Source organism: Lethenteron reissneri, chromosome 40 (genome assembly GCF_015708825.2).
Source record: "Lethenteron reissneri isolate LAM-NWPU_2019-01 chromosome 40, ASM1570882v1, whole genome shotgun sequence".
Taxonomy (NCBI): Eukaryota; Metazoa; Chordata; class Hyperoartia; order Petromyzontiformes; family Petromyzontidae; genus Lethenteron; species Lethenteron reissneri.
The window spans coordinates 11,111,996-11,130,934 of NC_083818.1; the positions used below are offsets into that span (position 1 = coordinate 11,111,996).

The 18,939-nt window shown below is 48.0% G+C and overlaps 1 protein-coding gene across 1 annotated transcript in view; it reads left to right on the plus strand.

Moving 5' to 3' along the window:
- LOC133352376 (neprilysin-like) overlaps positions 1-17,391 on the plus strand; it is a 33,516-nt gene extending 16,125 nt beyond the window's left edge. The window contains exons 12-24 of the mRNA XM_061567972.1: positions 289-422; positions 2,930-3,023; positions 3,403-3,531; positions 4,474-4,572; positions 5,102-5,185; positions 6,571-6,674; positions 7,845-7,903; positions 9,063-9,182; positions 9,828-9,961; positions 10,985-11,050; positions 12,488-12,583; positions 12,970-13,046; positions 13,831-17,391. Coding sequence (XP_061423956.1) covers positions 289-422; positions 2,930-3,023; positions 3,403-3,531; positions 4,474-4,572; positions 5,102-5,185; positions 6,571-6,674; positions 7,845-7,903; positions 9,063-9,182; positions 9,828-9,961; positions 10,985-11,050; positions 12,488-12,583; positions 12,970-13,046; positions 13,831-13,930 — 1,296 coding nt within the window. The 3' untranslated portion in view covers positions 13,931-17,391. The remainder of the gene's footprint in view (positions 1-288; positions 423-2,929; positions 3,024-3,402; positions 3,532-4,473; positions 4,573-5,101; positions 5,186-6,570; positions 6,675-7,844; positions 7,904-9,062; positions 9,183-9,827; positions 9,962-10,984; positions 11,051-12,487; positions 12,584-12,969; positions 13,047-13,830) is intronic.
- The last annotated feature ends 1,548 nt before the right edge of the window (positions 17,392-18,939 follow it).

The following is an 18,939-nucleotide window of genomic DNA, read 5'->3' on the forward strand; positions in this document are numbered from 1 at the left end:
TATCGGAAGGAAAAGAGTTCCAGACGCCCGCAGAAGCGCATCTGCAAGTGTGGTTTAATTAAGCATTTAAATAAATCGAGACTCGTGGCATATTTTAGGTTTTATGTGAGACTTGCTAAAATTCCCCAATCCTTCATTACCCTGATTGCTTTTGCACGTAGTCTAAATTCCCCAAAGTTGCCTGGTGGTTAATGTGCAACAACTTTACGTTGCATACTTATTTTCTACTTTGATTAAAGGTTGATTATATGTATTATAATGTCGCAACTTACTCTTTGATACTTTCAGAATTTTTCCTGGCTCGCCTACATGAAAGAAATGTTTATTGGTATCAAAGATATTGGTAATGCCGAAAAGATCGTGGTCTATGCACCCGAATACCTGATCAAACTGAAAACCATCCTGGAAGACGAAACACCGAGGTACCTACATCTCATATTTACGCGATGGAACTTGATTATGTTATCGTTTGCCTGCGTGATGTGCACACCACAATCTTGCAACCTTACTTGATTTCTGTTAACGATACAAAACACTCTTGATTTGAAGCTTTCGTGACTGCAGGAATCCATACTCTTTGGTTCTTTCCGTAAAGTCACCGTAGGTAGAAAAATAAAATAAAAAATTAATATATCACTTCGTTTCGATCGCAACACAAGCGGTCGTCCTTTGGCGGAAAAAATAATCCAGCTGTGGAACTGCTGAACCAGCGAGAGAGCTGTTACAACAAGAGATTATATACGTGGTGATGGGCAAGCAAGTGGGGTCTGAGCTGGAAAGGAATTCAATCCCTGGACTCAAGCACGTCAGTTGTGTTAATGGGGGAGATTAGGGAAAGAGAGATTAGGGAGAGAGATTAGCATGAAATGAGCTTCCGTCGCCGCATAAGAGTATCTTCCCCGCATATGCGCACAACAGCAGTGTTCATGGGAGATTAGCACTCTGTTGATGGGAGAGATTAGCCAGGGAGATTAGGGGGATTAGCAAGTTAATGTCATGTCTATGTGTAACACAAGCTGCGGCACTGCCAACTGCGCTGTGAGGCAAGCGCGTGCATGGAAGAGAACCACCGCAACGGTGGTCGCGCCAGTGAGACACGCAGCCATCACACAGCCAGAACCATCGTTACATCGAGGCTAAGGGAGCAGAGGTGGCCATGTTAGTGAGACCCCAGCCCGTTAATGCAGAGGCACCTAACAGGGCAATGCAACTCAGAGAGTCGGAGGTAACAGCCAAACGGCAGAGAATAATGGAAGCACCACAACAAGTTACGACTTTGCTTGGTTAATAACATCCTTCCAGTGATTGCTCAGCTTATACCCATCTTCTCGGATGAAATTGTCTCTGTGTTTATATATCTGGATGGCTTCATGGACAAATCTTTGATGGTAGCCCGAATGTTTGCAGAGTACCTTGGTCTTGGAAAAAACAATATCGTGCGAGCCCACTGCGTTATAACAATGATCAGCCACTGCAGAGGTATTGGTTCTGCCGTGTTCCAAATCTGCCTTGTGTTTGCGAACACGGTCCGAGACATGTCGTTTCGTTTCCCCAATGTCACTACTACCGCAGACACAACTTAGTTTGTAGACAGCTGGGTATCGTTCTGCGGTCTCGTTTTGCGAACCGGTCGCTCTAATTTTGTTCAATGCTCTTCGTCAGTTTCCACGTATCCGAGCCGCAATGTCAACGCGCAGCATGCTAGGGTTAAACACGTCAGTTGGTTGGCTTTTCGCAATCAAATTCAAGCCTTCCCAGGAGCACTCCGATCGGCTCTCATCAGCCTCTTTGTTTTCGAGGTTAACAACAATGACAATCCCGTCGCTTTGTAAACAAGTCCACGTCCAACGGCATCTCGAGATGCCGAACGCAGCGTAGGCAACAACACTGGGAAGTGGGTGAGGGCAGGGAAGCATCGACGAGTGAGAGAGATCAAAGGGCTACACGATGGGGTCCTAGACGCCTACATAAGGTCCAGGGGATGCGTTGTATAATCATAACTTAGAGCCCTTTTGTCAATCCACAGCTGGATGAATGCCTCCCCAACCGTCACACCGTGTTGGTCATGGGCGTTGCCTGAACATATTTCACCGCGCTAAGTCGGTGCCGGGTTGGTGAAGGGGTGGGGAGGAGGGCGGAACCGGTTTTGATATCACTCGCCACCGATGTTACTTAGCCATGGGCAGGAGTCAAACTTGGGTGGCTGGGTTCATAGCGCTGTGTATTAACCGCTGTGCCGTTGCCTCCACCCTTAGCATTGTACATCTATATTCAAAACTGAAATGGGCTCTGAATGGAAACTGGCTTCCATTGAGTTTTCCCCATCCTCCACCAAATCCTCTTGATGTATCACCGCGGCCTTCTGGTTTTCCACCTGTCACTGAGAAGGTCGATGGGCAAGTCTTAAAGTCTTAAAGTCTTAAAGTTACTTTATTGTCAAGTGTGTTACATGCATGACATACAACACAGATGAAATTACAGTCCTCTCTCTTGGTCCCACGGTGCAACCAAGCAATTAAAAAATTAATCACAATTAACAGACATAAATAAACAATAAACAATCGGCGATCAACACAAGATAAATAATCAAAAATGTAATAAACTTAAAATAAACAACAGTCAAGAATTTTTAAAATGTAAAATATTATTAAAATAAAGTATTTAAAGAAATAAGATATTTAAACCAGTGTGGTAGTGCGATGTAGTGCAATGTGCAGTCCAGAGATCAGGATGTACGAGTGAATGTGTGTGTGGGGGGGTTGGGGTCAGGGGGCAAAGGGGGGTGGGTGGGCAGAGGGGGGGAGTGATGGTAGAGCAGGGAGGGAGTTGAGTCTCCTGACAGCCTGGTGAAAGAAACTGTCAAGTATAGGTGTAGGCACTTATTGATTGTTGGTGATTATGGTTGCTGTTGTTTGCGTGTTTGGTTTAGCACGATTCAGAACTACATCGTCTGGATGCTCACCGTGGAACACGTGGAATCCCTCAGTCAAAAGTTCAAGGATGCCAGAGCTGAATTTCGCAAGGTACTTCGCATTGGCGTGACGATGTATTTTAAGCTCGCGATGCAAGCATGCATACATATTTACGTGCATGATATAGCACGTATCTATGCATCGGGCAAGCTATGGCAAGAATCATCAATCCGCTAAAAGTGACGCCTCAATTCCAAGTAAACGCAGCTGGACTTGTATATGTGTGTCACTACGTCTATGCCTAGTGAGTGTTTGTATGTTTATATATATATGTTGAGCTTATTTTGCACCGTGCTTATCAGAGGTGTGGGGTAAGGACAACAAACTAAACACAAAAAGCAGTTCTAAAGAATGTGCGTTCCATCTAGAGATGGAGGACCGGGGCCCTGTGAGTTGCAGGTGACCCATTCCCTGCCCCTCTCTCTCTTAGGCTCTGTACGGAACAACGTCGGACAAGGCTCGCTGGAGGAGCTGCAGCAGCTACGTCAACAACATCCTCTCCAACGCTGTGGGAGCTCTCTACGTGGAGGAAGCATTCGCCGGAGACAGCAAAAAAGTGGTGAGTAGTAGTAGTACTAGGAGTTATTTTTGTTTAATTTTCGAATTGAAGGGCAGCTACCGTGGGGGCGATGGTTTCCACACTGGACCTCGAATCTAGAGGTTGCCGGTTAGAATCAGTGTCCCAGCAGCGTAGGTGGGTACACCACACCAGGTTTGCGTGGGGTGGTGGGGTAAAGTATGGGTGCTCCTCCCCCCCCCCCCCCCCACTCTTTTCCAGGATGTCTAGCTAGCGTGGAAGAGTAGGCCAAGTGCCCTCTGGAGGAGCAAATCCAACCAATGGCTGCTTAATTAACTAAATACTCATTAGATAAATATTAAACGCGATGGTCCACAGGCGGAGGAGTTAAAAGTTCAACTCCGCTGTCGTTCTTGGCCATCGGTCCGGGTTTCTGTTCTTTCGTGTGATGGCGACGCGTTCAGGAGCTCAATGCCAATGTCGAGGTCTGCTCGCCACGGCGAGAGGGCTGCAGGAGAGAGTTCGTGTATTCTCGCTTATTCCTCTTTCATTGAAGGAACGCAGACGACAGTGGTTCACTATATATATGGTCGATCGTCTTGGTTGCATGGCCACAATGGCCCTGTGGCCTGTCCTTACTTTTCGATTCATGAAGGAGGTGTGCGCATCAGACTATTGACGTTCTGATGTGGTTGATGGTTTCCACCACCACCACCACCACGGCTAGTATCTTAGAGGTGGGAGGAATGTCAAAGCCAGGAGGTGCGTCCGATATTTTGGATGTCGACCGAGGTGTTTATTGCCGGACGGCCAAAATGTTTTTCCCCTCTGTTCGCCGGCATTATTCTGGATTCTGGGAGAGATTCTAGGAGGGTGACAGCACGATCTCAGTGGTGTGACCGGCCTGGGTAAACAATGGGTGTCGATGTATGCACCGCCACTCTCCTGCTCGCCCGTCTAATGCCCGTCGTTCATTGCTCAAAGGTGCAAGAGCTTGTGAAGTGGATTCGCGAAGTGTTCATTGCAAATCTGGACAAAATTACCTGGATGGACGACGCGACAAAGGGAAGGGCACGCGACAAGGTGAGCGACGCTTGTCACAGTCGCCGGCACGCCGCCGGTAAACCTCGGAGTGGGGAAATTAGCGGATGATATATTGTTGCATTCGAAAACACAACTTTGATTGAAGACCAATGTCAGAGAAATATATGTTTTTGCTATTAAACCGCTCGGATGACTCAGTGGTCAAACAACTGGTTTCACCATCGGAAGGTCCACGAGTTCAAATCTCGGTTGGCGGTTGAATCAGCCCATCATATTTATGGTCGATAAAATAAGTAACCACCTTGTGGGGAGGTCAACGCTGGTTGTCGTCCTATAGATGGACTTACCCCCGTGAGAGGAAGGTATAATTTCCACCACTGGCTCCGAGCTGTGAACAGGAGAGGAGCAACCACCTCATTGCTCATTTGAGCAGAAAATCACTTTTGAGTTAAAGCCGTATTTATTTAGATAATTTTTATATAATGACATCATTAAGCATATTCAACCTCTGTGCACGTGATTACCATCGGATGGCCAAGAGATAATCTACGCTATTGTTCTATTGCAGGCTTTTGCTATCGTCGAACGGATCGGATATCCCGAGTTCATCGTGGACAAAGACGATCCCAAAATCGACCAAGAATACGCCGACGTGAGTCGAGTCCATCAACTGTGCCTCCTGACAACATCGGATCGCGTGTGTTCGCCACGTTACCACGGCGCCATTCACTCGGTGCCGATCACACCGTTACGGGGTGCGAGGGCACGTAGCGTGGCATTGCAAGGGTTAAAAGATCGCGAGGTCAAAGTGTCGCGTGAGTAAGAAGCAGGTGCGCGCACAGCCACGCGTTGGAGGTCGGGGAGTGCCTCCTTAGCGAGTGGTTGTTCGTTAAATTTATTGCGCCGCAGGTTTAGGGTTGCGCTGTACTGTACTACGATTGTGCAAAAAAAAATCTACGCAACTACTGGGCCAGGCGGCTCAGTGGCAGGGTTCAAATCCTGACTCCGGCCCGTCGCTTTTCTGGTTACCTTGTTTAATAAGCAGCAAGCGGAGCCACTCTTAGAGTGGCCCAAAGTGTTGGTAGCCAGCGGTGGAATTCCAACCGCCAAGCCCCACCGCGCTCTGTCACGGCAGAGGCAAGCGGGCTAACCATCAACTTAAAGATGTCTATATATAACAAAGACAAATATCCCCCGTGTAGCCTTAACAGATTGTTGGGGCAAGTGCTGTAAGCAAGTAGCACCTATGAAGGCTGGAAAAGCGCACGAGGGGGTGTGCCGCCAGCAGCACGCCCGGCTGCCTTTGTCTCCCTAGCGGCGGCGTTTACACGCCGCACCAGGTACTCATTTGAGGCTGAGTTGACTTAGGGGAGGTCCATCACCGGTTCAGATAATCGCCACTGGTGTTGGCCATGAGTGGGACTCAAACTTGGGTCTCCGGGTTCGTAGCGCAGCGCGCTACCCGCTACATCACCCTTACAGGCAACTCCATATCAATATTTGTTGCTACAGTGTGCACATCAACCACGCCATCACGTGATGTATAAGCAACTGAGATCCCAATGGCCAGGTACACTCTTAGTTGGCCAGCGGTTCGCAATTGGTTGTTTAAGAGTTCAAATCTTGGCTTGCGGTTGACTCAGCCCATCATCTCTTCTGGGGGTCAATAAAACGAGTGCCATTTGTGGGAAGCAACACTTGCTCTGCTATGGATAGACTCGCCCCCGCCATAGGAATAAGGAATTAACTCAGGGCTGTAAACGCGAGATTTCTCCAGACTCGGTGCATCTCCTACTGTTCGTGCTGCTCCCTTGCGACCGAAGGTTCCATCATCGGCATGTCACCTTGGGATCTAAAATGTGATTTTTTTTTGTCCAAAATGTCGTGGGTGTCTTTTAGCCACATCGCAACATTGCGGGGCATCGCGACACTCACCCACAGTGCCCATGGGAAGAGGACAGGGGGGGAGGGGGGGTTGGAAGGTTATGCGTGTGGAGGTAATTGTCGATATGCTTTGTTTGTGTTCTGATGTTGTAGCTGGTGTACACCACCGATAAATACTTTGCGAACACGCTGGCATCACTGGCGTTCGACTCTAAAAGAAGACTCGCAAGAATCAACACCGCAGTGGACAAGAATGAGTAAGGGCTTTTTAAATTCATCACGCTCACGGAATATTCTTCACCTGCACATGTAAAACACTGTGATTGGCGAAATGTGGAGGTGCAACCCCGCAGTTGCTTCCTCACTTTACTGCTGGCACAAGGGAGGGGACTCTCTCGAGAGTCTCTCTCGAGGATACTTTGGTCTACTCTTCCATGCTGGCCAAATGTGCTGGAAGAGGTGGGTGTACCCACCACTTCCACCACGCACAAACCTGTCCATCGACGGAAGTGTGTACCGATCTAAAGTGCTGGCTGGACAAGAGGCCGGGCGATTTTAGTCAAATTGCCCATTGTGTCAACTACCGCGCCGGGAGGTCGAGCCAGGCGGCGTCTGGCTTGGGGAGCTTCCTCGCGTAGAGGCCCTTCTGCCAGCGGCTGTGTGAGCGAGCAGTTTGCATGGCCGCACCTTTACCTTGACCTCGTTCTAATAGACACTTCAAGTATGAAATATATAGTGGAATGGGTTTTACCCTTTCTGGCAATAAAACAGGTCTTCAGATGCTCAAACACCTTTGACTTGCTTTGTCTTTTGCCATTCTCTGGTCTGACATCGGTGAGACTAGGCCATAGAGAAGGCTACCTCTGGTGTAGGCCAATCAGTTTCAACGACAATGCGTGTATCATCAGAGCCCGTTTGTTTGCATGTTTTGCCACAAGTGCTTGCAGTGAATGCAGACTTGATGCCTTGCAGAAATGTATCTATTTGTTGTTTGAACAACACGTGTTTTATTTGCCAGAGAGGATATTATTTTCCATCCTTTGATGCTGGCAAGAAGGGAGACACGTAAATGCACCCTTGCGCCCGGCTTACGAGCCACACCGTCATTATATGTCCTCGATATGTTGTGCGCGTTATAAATTGCGCTGTCGTTATTATTACACATAATTCTACTCTGTTCTCGCGTAAGATGGCAATACGGTTCAGGAGTTACAATGCCAATGTCCATGTCTGCTGCTGGCCACGAGGAGAGGGCATCAAGAGAGAGTTTGAGTAGTTTTGCCACTCATACAACCATTGAAGGAATGCAGACTACAGTGGTTTACTATACGGCCCACCAAGATTTAATCATTACGCGATAAATTATTTTCAACAATCACACAATAAGCCACAAGCCCAATGCCCGTTGCAATTTATTCTCATTTCAGATGGATCTCAGGAGCAGCTGTGGTCAACGCTTTCTACAGCTCCAGCTACAATCAGATAGGTACAGAGCACAAACACAAAGTACAACACGCGAACAAATCCAAAGCAGTTCACGAAACAAGCCACATTCGTACGCAAAAAAATGCAATCGCATTGCGTCAAGGTGTGGAGCTGGTGAATGGCCATCAATTGAACTTAGGGGCCGTCCATAAATGACATCACGCGATTTTGTACGATTTTTGACCCCCCCCCCTTCGTCAGACGGCGTCACAAAAAGTCAGACCCCCCCTCAAATATGACGTCATAAAGCTCTGCCCCATCCCCAAAATTTTTTTAGAACATGCTTCAAATCGCTTTAAACTATGGTCATTGTAGTGCGTATTTAATGTGGCGCTGCACTCTGATGTTCGTAGGAGAAAACATGTATTAAAAAGTCTATTTGATTAAGTAGAACGTGTTGTTCATATTTATTTAAAGTTGCGCATTTTTACGTGACGTAAATCGCCCCCCCCCTCCTATGTGCGTGAAGTAATTTATGTACGGGCCCTTAGATCACTGGATTTACAGCATAGTGAATTAACCACTGTACCATCACTCCTCCTTGCAGTCAATATAATGCAATTCTACATATTTTTTTGGAATGTGCAAATAATTGACAACATTTACCGTGGGAATGTATGAAGTGCATCAGTGTTTCCTGTCAATGCCTTGTTAAATGTCTGTCGGATAATTGAAATGTATCATTAATCTCTTATTTATAATACCGTTGACATCTGTGGACCCGATAACCTCCCTGTTAAATTTACAGCACCCATATAACCATCTGTGTTATTGGGTGGCACCGCGCTTTCATCGGCACGATGTCCTGCCAAACGGCGCGGCGGCACGACCAAAACACACACCAGCACACTTTACGGCATAACAGCAAAGACATAAGCGGTTTTATGTTGCCTTATCCCCCTGTTGTAAATTCCCTGCAAATGTACCCCAGTCTCATTGTCCATTCCCCCCATCCCCCGATTCCCCCCCCACCACCCCCCAGTTCTGTTTAAAATCTCCATACGTCCACATTGTTTTGCGTTAATGGGTTCTATTTTAAATGCGTAATCATTGTCGGCGTTTTCCAATCTGCCTTGAAGGAGGAGGAGACTGTGCGTGGGCGTGCGGGTGGCTGTTCACGATCTGCTGAATGTGTTCCAATCCACTCCCCACCAACGCAGTGTTCCCAGCGGGGATCCTTCAGCCGCCCTTCTTCGGCCTGGATCAGGCCATGTCCTTGAACTTTGGCGGCATCGGCATGGTGATCGGGCACGAGATAATCCACGGCTTTGACGACAGCGGTGAGATAAGAAGAAGAATAATAACTAGTTCACGAAGCCCGTCTTCGGCAGGCAAAAGTTTTCTATAAATGTAACACGTAACCTGATACTGATTTTTTTTACAATTTTTATCTACAGTCAAATATCTAAACGAACAATAAAAGATAAAGCAATCGTTCTCGCTTTAACTTTATGCTCTTGAACGGTCTATCAACCGAAAAAACCTGCAATCTTATATTTTGAACGGTTTCTGAATGACACCAGGCACAAACGTGTTTATGGGGCACATAAAATCGAGATTTGGGGGCCTTAAAATAAAAAAATATCGGATTTCCAGAATGTTCTGTTGTTTGTGTCCTAAAGCTACCTGGTTAGCAAATTTCAGCTTTCTCCCTTGTCGGGAAGTATTCGAGATGTTTTTGAGACATACAGATGAACGTCTTTATTTATATGGATAACAAAAAATCATTGTAACCCTCGCACCAAAGTGATTGTGCCAGCGTAAGTGTGGCGAAATAGTCGACCCCGATTGCATGTGCGGCATGTAACGTTGAACTTCTTTTGCACCGTACATAGCCAAGCGTGGCTCGTCGGAGATGCAATGATCCACACATGTGGGCCGTTATCGAATACCTTTTTGTGAACGCGGGCGCTGTGCTTCGGTAGGTCGTAACTTCGACAAGGACGGCAACCTCGTGGACTGGTGGTCGGCCGAATCGGCTAAAAACTTCAAGGAGAAGTCGCAGTGCATCATCGATCAGTACGGCAACTTCCAGTGGGACCTTGCTGGAGGACAGAACGTAAGGAGTTTGGAATAACCGTGTGTGTTTTGGAATCGAGGCTGCTGCAGCATGAGTGGTTAGGACACGGGGCTTGCGATCTGGAGGTCCGTCAGCTCAATTCGATCTCCCCGGCGTGGCAGTTGAAGCAATGGGAGCGCTGCCCACCCAGCCGTGTGGATGGGGTTGCACCGCAGTGAGTCGATCGGCAAGGTCGCGTGCGGCGGGGTGACGCGCGGGGACTGGCGGCCCGCCTCTTCGAACATGTTCTTGGTTCTTTCGGTAAAGTCACGGAAATAGAAAAAAAATTTAAAAAATAAAAATCTTTTATTATGTTCAATTAATTTTTTATTGCATTTTTATTATTAGTATTTTTTATTTTCGATTTATTTATTTATTTTTATTTAGTTAACTTTTTTCTTTTTGGTTTTCTATTAACGTGGCTTTACCGAAAGAAACAAAAATACGAATACCTGCAGTCACGAAAGTTAAGTCAAAATTCTTCGAACATGCTTGCCCAGTGTGGAAGAGTTGGGCACCACACCCTCTTGGAGGAGGAGGGGTGTCTTTAAAATCGAATGTACGACGATCCCGCGTCGTGAAAACTCATCACCGAGTGGAGGAGGTGGGGAGGGTGTAAATTGTAAAACACGCTGAGTGACTGATGGCGGAACGGTGCACGTTTGTGAAAGAAAGAAAGAGAAAACCGCGGTGTAATTTTGTTTCTGGATGTGGAAACGCGTCGGAGAGCCCATAAACGCAGCGGTACTGCGATAATTTTCAACAACCAAAAAAGAAACTGCGCTTCTTGTAATGTTTATGAACTTTTTAATGCACCCACTGTGAAATTCTCTAAATACTTTGCGAAATTTACACCCGGGCGCGATTGTTCGCGCGTTCACTGCAGCGTCAACCTGTCGGCAACGAGTTCTGACTCGCGGCCGCGGCGAGCACGAGTGACGAAGTGAACAGCTAATTTGTGGTTGCTGTGTTTCTATTCTTGTTGTTGTTGTTGTTGTCGTGACGTGTAAACAAAACCTGCAGCTGAGTGGCATCAACACGCTGGGAGAGAACATCGCTGACAACGGAGGCATCCGTCAGGCTTACGAGGTGAGCACGTGTTCTCACGGTGACCTTCCACGCACCATCACAACAGCACTGTCCCCCACGTCTCACCTCCCCACCTTTCATTGCGAGTTACCCCTCTTTCATTGCGATAGTGACCCCCCTTTCATTGCGCGTGCCGCCACGTGTCGACAGCGCCACATGGACGTACCCCAAGAAACACGCACGTGGAGCTCGTGCGCCGCGTTCCTTGAAAAATATTTTTAATTTTTCATTTTGACACCGAGCAGCTGATGACGCCGAGCCGAGCGAGTTGGCTGGAGAGCGCCGAGGTCGCCGGCGAAGCCAGCTGACGCGCGAGTCAGCGATGCGATCCAGTGCCGGATTGTTCCGGTAGCACAAGTAGCTACGCATGCTACGGGCCCCGCACTTTCAAGTTGCCCCGCGCTAAATGCTTTCAATCTATCAATTCCGGTTCAGTGAGTCTGCACTTGCTCTATTACTATAGTGCTATACCGCCTTAAACTTTTACGAACGACTGGGTGTTTAAGGTAAGCGATTTGTCGTATTATCTGTCTGTATAGCAAATGAAAAAATACAATTACTTTACTATGCAAGTAAAAAAATTAGTGTTTAATTATTTATATATTTTTTATATTTTAGGGCCCCTTTATAAAATATGCTACAGGCCCGCACTAGCTTAATCCGGCACTGATGCGATCCCAGAAGCAGCAGCAGAACCCCCCCCCCCTCGCGCGTATGTATGTTGAACTTGTAAATGTTGTGGATTTGCTCTTCAACACACCGGTGTGCTGTACAAGTGTAGTGACTGACTCTGAGACACTAAGATTAGGAGGCACTCTGTTTATTAAACGGCCTTAACAGTTAACACTGGGTAACTACGGCTCCCAGTCAGGGCAGCTGGTAGACTGCCTGAGTGGCGACGCCGAGACGGTGAAGACTCCAGCAGCAGCACGACGGGGACCCCCCCCACTCCACACGACATCCCCGAGCTCCCCTCCCGGGGCGCCTCTTATACTGTCAGCGTGGCCTGGCCCCGCCCCTGGCCCCGCCCCTGGCCACGCCCCCCTTCTGGAACCTACCTGCGGGTTCTCGATGTGCCCCTTCCGTAACCTTCCCCTGAGATCCCTCTCTGGTCTATCACGTGACCTGCTGTCAGTCAGGGCTGCTGTAAGCTGCAGATCCCCTTCCATGCCAGCAGCCAGCGCTATGCTGTTACGTGACCCATTCTATGTCACTACACAAGTAACGAATTGGCATTTTATGTATACGTGACAAACGTTACTAATTGGCTGTGTCGGGTGGTGGCCGGTTTAACGACACATTTATATCTATGCGATCTAACCCCAAAAAAAACCTGTATTATGGATGTTGAGCTTCTCTCGCGCCGCACGTCGCTAACCGCATGTCGCGTTCTGCTACTGCCCTTGTGTCGTCGACGCACGGCCGCATTGTGTGCAGGCTTACATGGCATGGGTCAAGGACAATGGCGAAGAACTGCCACTGCCCGGGCTCAAACTCAGCCACCAACAGCTCTTCTTCTTGAACTTTGCTCAGGTAAAATATAAACAACACTCATATCATCGCCGTAAAGCGAACGCAGCCTTTGCAATTTTGGTATCGTCATCAACATCACCAACATCATGAGGCAGGATTAATCAACTGCTGGATCAAGCTGACGTCCTGCTTTTTTACGTTGTCTGAATTTAATTCAAAGGCATCAATTTCTGAACAATAAACACGATCATTGTTTGCGCTCCGTGATGCATCACCCATCGTTACCATCGTGGCTTCCACCTATGAATGATTCGCCAAACACCGTTTGCAACGTACTAGATTCGTGTGGTGTGTGCCCTATCACCTAGCTACACAGGAGCCACCTATCCTAGCTACACAAGTCACCTACCCACGCTAATTATTCTTGTCATGTGGTTGGTTTTCAGGTGTGGTGCGGCGATTACAGACCCGAGTATGCCAGCAACTCGATTAAAACAGACGTGCACAGCCCTGGGAAGTTCAGGTCAGTCACACAAATGCACGTCACTTCACCTCGTAGCCCTATGATGCGGTTGTGCTCTACAGCTTTCCCCCGGCGTGCGTTTTTGGACTGCACCGCACGTTGTTCGGCACGATGTCCGACGTTTCCCAGTTTCCCAAGAAGTCTGGGAGCTTTCTTCTACTCAGTTCCTGAACAAGCTGCAAGCACGTGCAGTGAAATGTCGGACGTCAATCCAAACGACTCGGCAATCAAACCAAAAAAACATCGGAGTGCTGTGCACACTCCTTGACAATGCAACTCACTCACCCTGTGCATCATGATGAAGTAACAATAACTCAGCCCTGCGCCGATCTACTGCTGGATAAAGGCCTCCCCAAGTCATGTTGGCAATGGGGGGGCTGTTTGACCAAACCTCACCACGCCGGTAGGAGGAGATGCCCAGGTTCGGTTTGGAAATCATTCTCCGCGACTAATGTCAGTTGTGGCCAGGAACCAAACGGAGGTCACTGGGGGTTCATAACGCAGCGCGCTAACCACTGTACCACCACTGTGGCCCCTTGTCATTGGCATGAGCACTATCGTCAACATTATCAACAACAGCCATGGTCGATCCACTGCTGGATAAAGCTCCCCCCACCAAGTCACCGCCATCTCTCGCAACACCTACGATGCCACGGTGTGCAACATGTGCCCCTTGCCCACTGTTTTTTTGCGATTTGGTTCTTCGTGCCGTTCATTGTTGTCGTCGTTGTCGTCGTTGTTCGACAACTTACCGCGCGCGAACGCGCTCGTCTCTCTTTCGCAGGGTCATCGGATCCCTGCAGAACTTCGAGAAGTTTTCCGAGGCCTATCAGTGCAAGGCCTCCGATGACATGAACCCCATAAACAAGTGCCACGTTTGGTGAAACCGAGTGACGACTCTTCCCCAAATAACTCGTGCGTGCCGTCGCGTACCATCATCAGCCACGCGACAACGCATCGACTCGTCGAGGAAAATCTTTTTTTCTACTTACCGCCCTTCGACAACAACGATGCTCGCACAGAATCGCGTTGCTGGGAATAGTTTTTGCTTTGTCTCGACTCGTGTACAATGCAGGTACTCGGCTCAAGAGGTCCCTGCCTGCAGCCACCACAATTGGCGGTTGCTTACATTCGCCACAATGTAATTGTTTCTTTAATTGATTCTTGAATCGGATTGGGTTCCCTCGAATTGTCACAGTTAATTGACTCGCAAGGCAAGGCGGTGGGTGGGTGGGGGTTAACGATCACATGCACGCAGTGTTGATGCACTTGGGTGAGGGATTGCCAGGATGTCGTCAACAAAGGGAAGTCAGACCGACTTAGGAACGGCAGGAAAGGGGTGAAATCGTGAATGTGTAGCGGCACGGTCGTGCGGATGTTAACAGTGGCACAGTGTGGTAGATTGTTGTGCAGCAGCAGCAGCATGAATGCGAGAGGCAGGGACAAGCAATGGAACGTCAGTCTCATCGTAATCACCCCCCTCCGCCGTAACATTTCACGGGAGTCAGAAGTCAACGGGCCAGATCCACACATCTCTGAGGTGTTGTGATGCTTGTCCACACCACAGCAGGCTGCTTTGGCCTAGGGGAGGCGTCGGAATCGGTCTAGATACCGGCCACTGATGTTCGGCGTACACTGGAATCGAACTCGTTTGGCCCGGTCCGTAGCGCAATGAGCTATTCGCTGTGCTACTGCTCCCCAGAGTCAGCACACCACACACACACACGCGCGCACGTGCGGACGTTTGCACGGTCAACAATTGCTTCTCGCAAATGCAAACGACACGCGTGCACCTTGCACGACTGGTTATTTGCATTTTCTTTTCGGACACTCCAAACCTCGAAAGTGAGCTCTGGCCCATGTGTCTGGTTAATGCTGCTGAAATGTAATACTTGAAGACAAAAGTATTGCAATTAAAGAGCTATCGATAGAAAAACTCATCTTGCAAAAAATAATGATGGCAAACATCCAATGCTCTGACCTTCTCGAATAGGAAATGGGCAGAAATTAACGAGTCACTTTTTATTTCTGGATAAACAACATGAGTTTTAAGACATACATAATGTAGATGCGTCCAAGAAAGACGTTCACGAAGAAATAGCTTCAACTTCAAATGAAAGCGTGGATGATCAGAATCAGTGTGAATGTATTCCTCAAGGACTGATTCGATAGTGAACGACATATCATTTAGATTGGACGTCATGGACTCGTCTCGCATACATAGCATCACAGTGGTTGGATACACAAACTACGGCAAAGCATGTATGCACAATTAGGAAAAAGGCACAGTGAAATCTTAATATAAGCATAGCTTGTATAAGCAGAGTTCTGATTAGCACGGTTGACTACGTACTGTGCAAAATAAGTTGAACACACATAATACAAAAGGCAACCTCTGATATAAGCACACGTTGGTAAAAAAGCACGGCTGGATTTGCTCCGAAGGGGGTGTGGGTCATATCCAGCAGCTGCTGCTGCTGCTGCTATAGGTTTATTGTGAAGTGACGTGCTTGACAATCGTGACATCCTGTGTGGGTAACGGGGCTTACATGGACCAACATCTAAACACAAGCAGAGGCTGGGTGAACATAAACAGCTTCGGGTGTATTGGTGCTTTATTAAATGAGCAAACATGATACTTTTCAATCAACACATTACTCAACGAATACTAACAGAATGTACATTCTTTTGTTTTGTATTTGTTTTATATTAATGGGTGAATAGAATTTAGGGAAACGGCAGATGTGTTGTGCAGGCAGCTTTTGGGAAGTTGCATTCAAAGGCTCAAAGCGTCTTCGCGAGTCTCAGCTCAAGCCACCCCCTGCTGACTTCTCACACCGTGGTACTCGTTTTATCGACCACCCTGGAATGATGGTGAGCCGAGTCCAAGCCCCTGACCGGGATTTGAACTCTAACCGCAGTACCGTCGAGCCAACTGGAATCCCATTGCCTCAACTTCCATCTCAAAACGTTTCCATTTGATTTGAACAGTCCACACGGCTGTACAAAGACAAAGATCCCCCGTATAGCCTTAACAGACTGTTGGGGCAAGTGCTGTTAGCGAGCACCTATGAAGGCCGGCACGGTACATGAGGGGGTGGGTGGCCAGCACCACGCCCGGCCACCTTTGTCTTCCCAGCGGCGATGTTTTAACACACCACACCAGGTACTCATTTGAGACTGAGTCGACCTAGGGGAGGCCCAGGACCAGTTCAGATAATCGTCTCCGCTGTTAGCCGGGTTCGTAGTGCAGCGCACTGACTACCACACTACAGCTACACTCCAGATGTACACACACACACTCGCATTAAGTGATTTGCCAACCGTGATCATGAGCTGTGGAAGTCGTTACCGATTTCATGTTGGCGTGGAGGTGCGTGGCATTAGAGAGCTGGAAGTAACACGTAAACTGTAGAGCAGCCTGATTTTAAAAGCATGCTTGGCCATTTAGAGAGGCTGGGGAAATGCGAAAGCCTTAAAAAATGTAATCGAGTAGCAACGCGTATCTTAATTTTACGATTCGTTTTTGTTACTTCAATGACTAGAGGCCCCCTCGTCGACAGTAAAACTGCACAAAAAAAAAAAACATTCTGGTTCGTAAAAGTTGCCGGGGTTTTCGGTGGCCAGGGGCTGCCAGCTCACCACGTGTCTTGGTTGAGCCTTCCGGAAATGTGGAGTAGGTTTTGGGTTAATGGCAATCGGTGATTCACTCGTACTAAAAGTGTCCCTTTTTATAACCTGTCACATTCAATGGGACCCTTTCAATGTTCCACTTTCAAAGGGGGGGGCTGCGGATTTCAAAAGCAAAACGAGCAATGTTTACCTTTAGTTACTTCCATCTCCCACAGAAGGCATGCGCAGGTGCGTTGAGCCATTCCGCCGCCTGCTTCTTCTGTCGTACGGACGGGAAGATTGGCAACGTTCCGTGCCGACGTCAACGTTTTGAAGGCTGGCGTCGTGAACGTTCGAGACGTCGCGAGCGAACGAGCGACGCGCCACTTGGGTGGACGACGCGTGCCACGGTGTGTCTGTGATAGCCGCGGTCGCAGTGCGGGCCGGGTGTGGCTGTCTTGCACCGTCCGCCGTGCAGTTCGCGCTCGCTCGCTCGCTCGTGCCGTGCGGCACCGCGACAGGCAATAGAAGTGGGCCATGATTTTGGTAAACGGAATTCACACGGCTCCAGAATCGCAACGGGAGATTAGTCACAGATTGAATGCAATCGTGTTTACGCGATGGACGTTTCGTTTATTAAAGTATATTTTTTTTCTGAAAAATGAACTACTTTTTTTTCCATGGGTAATAAATGTGTAAACATTTAACGGTAATAAAATTGAAAAAGAATAAACGTAAAGTTTTGTTTTGGTATTTAAACGAAAACCGTGGGTTTTGTATAGATTTGAATATATCGAAACAATATTCAGAAACAGTTTCACCATATCACCCACTGCATTTTGTCAAAACCAAATCTGTGTTGCCAACCATAACACATATAACCGTGATCGCATTTTATGTCTTCTTCATCATCATCATCATCAGCCATGAGTAATCTACTGTTAGATGAAAGCCTTCCTAAGCTACCGCCCACCCTCTTACAAAGCTGCAATGTAATAAATCCACATATCACCTGCACAACACGAAACTGATTCCATCGCTCCATCTCCTTGTGGGACGAGAGTGAAGCCAGTTGCTCGACCACTGATCCATCCGGCCGGTTTCATTGGAAACAAAATGATATGACGTCTCTGTCATTGGTGTTTATTCAGAGTTGTGTGTTCTCGTGTGACAACGTCATCCACTGAATTTTCTACTCCGAGATTCACCGAGTCTTAAGTCTATTGTCTATTTTTCAAGAGGATCTTGATTCAGATATTTGGACAAATCCTAACCGGATATCCTAATCGGGCCACCGCGGTGGCGAGATGTTAACTACCTCACCTGGTATACAGGAGGTCGTGGGTTAGATCCCGACCCTGACGCCTGTATATTTGGAGTTTGCATGTTCTTACCGTGTGGATCTTTCTCTGGGTTCTCCGGGTTTTCCCTCTACATTTAGAAACATGCGTTTCGAGTAATTGACTGCTATACGTTTCCACATGATAAGCCACTTCGTTGAACTATCATTTGTGGCCAGGTGGTTTGTGAAAAATAACTGTACAGCTTAGTGGGTCTTACCTGGTAAAAAAAAAAGCAACGGTGATAAAGAGTAAAAAAACATTTCCTCTCTTTGTGGGCGATCCTCTAGCACGAGGGGCTGCACTGCTTTATGAGCGATCCAGGTGGAAGCTTTGTCTCGTGACATAACACAACTTGGATAAAAAAAGACTCATTTTTGTATAAGAAGTAAAGCATGCGTGACCCCACCCCCCACCTTCTTTATCTCCCCCCGCATGCCACGAAGATGGTGGAGACACATTATACTCGTGGCAACACACACCTGCAGCGATTGCTATGTGAACGTGGTCTTAGCCTTCCCTAGGGCAACTCGGCCTAAAATGAGTGGCAGATGCTACGTGTGAACATTCGCGCTTTGGGAGGGAGGGTGAACAAATAATGCTCTTAGCCACACCGCTGTCTCGCGGGCAGTGGCGGCATTCAATGGGTGGCTCATAACCAGCGCGTGAGTCGAGCGTCTATTGTAATTCACACGCTGACACCCTCTGCGTGCGCGCGACACACACCACGTGGCGCAACCACCATCGCACGCGCACGATGAACACTCCGCGAAGAAAGTGGCTCTTGATACCGAACGCAGAGGAAAGCTCGAGACGACGTGAGCGCACGTACCGTGTCGCGCACATGGAACGGGACACGGTATATACATCCTGTTAAAAACAAAAAAAAATAAGCAAAAAAAACGTTTAAATCGTACTACCACAGAGCATCGCTGACTCGC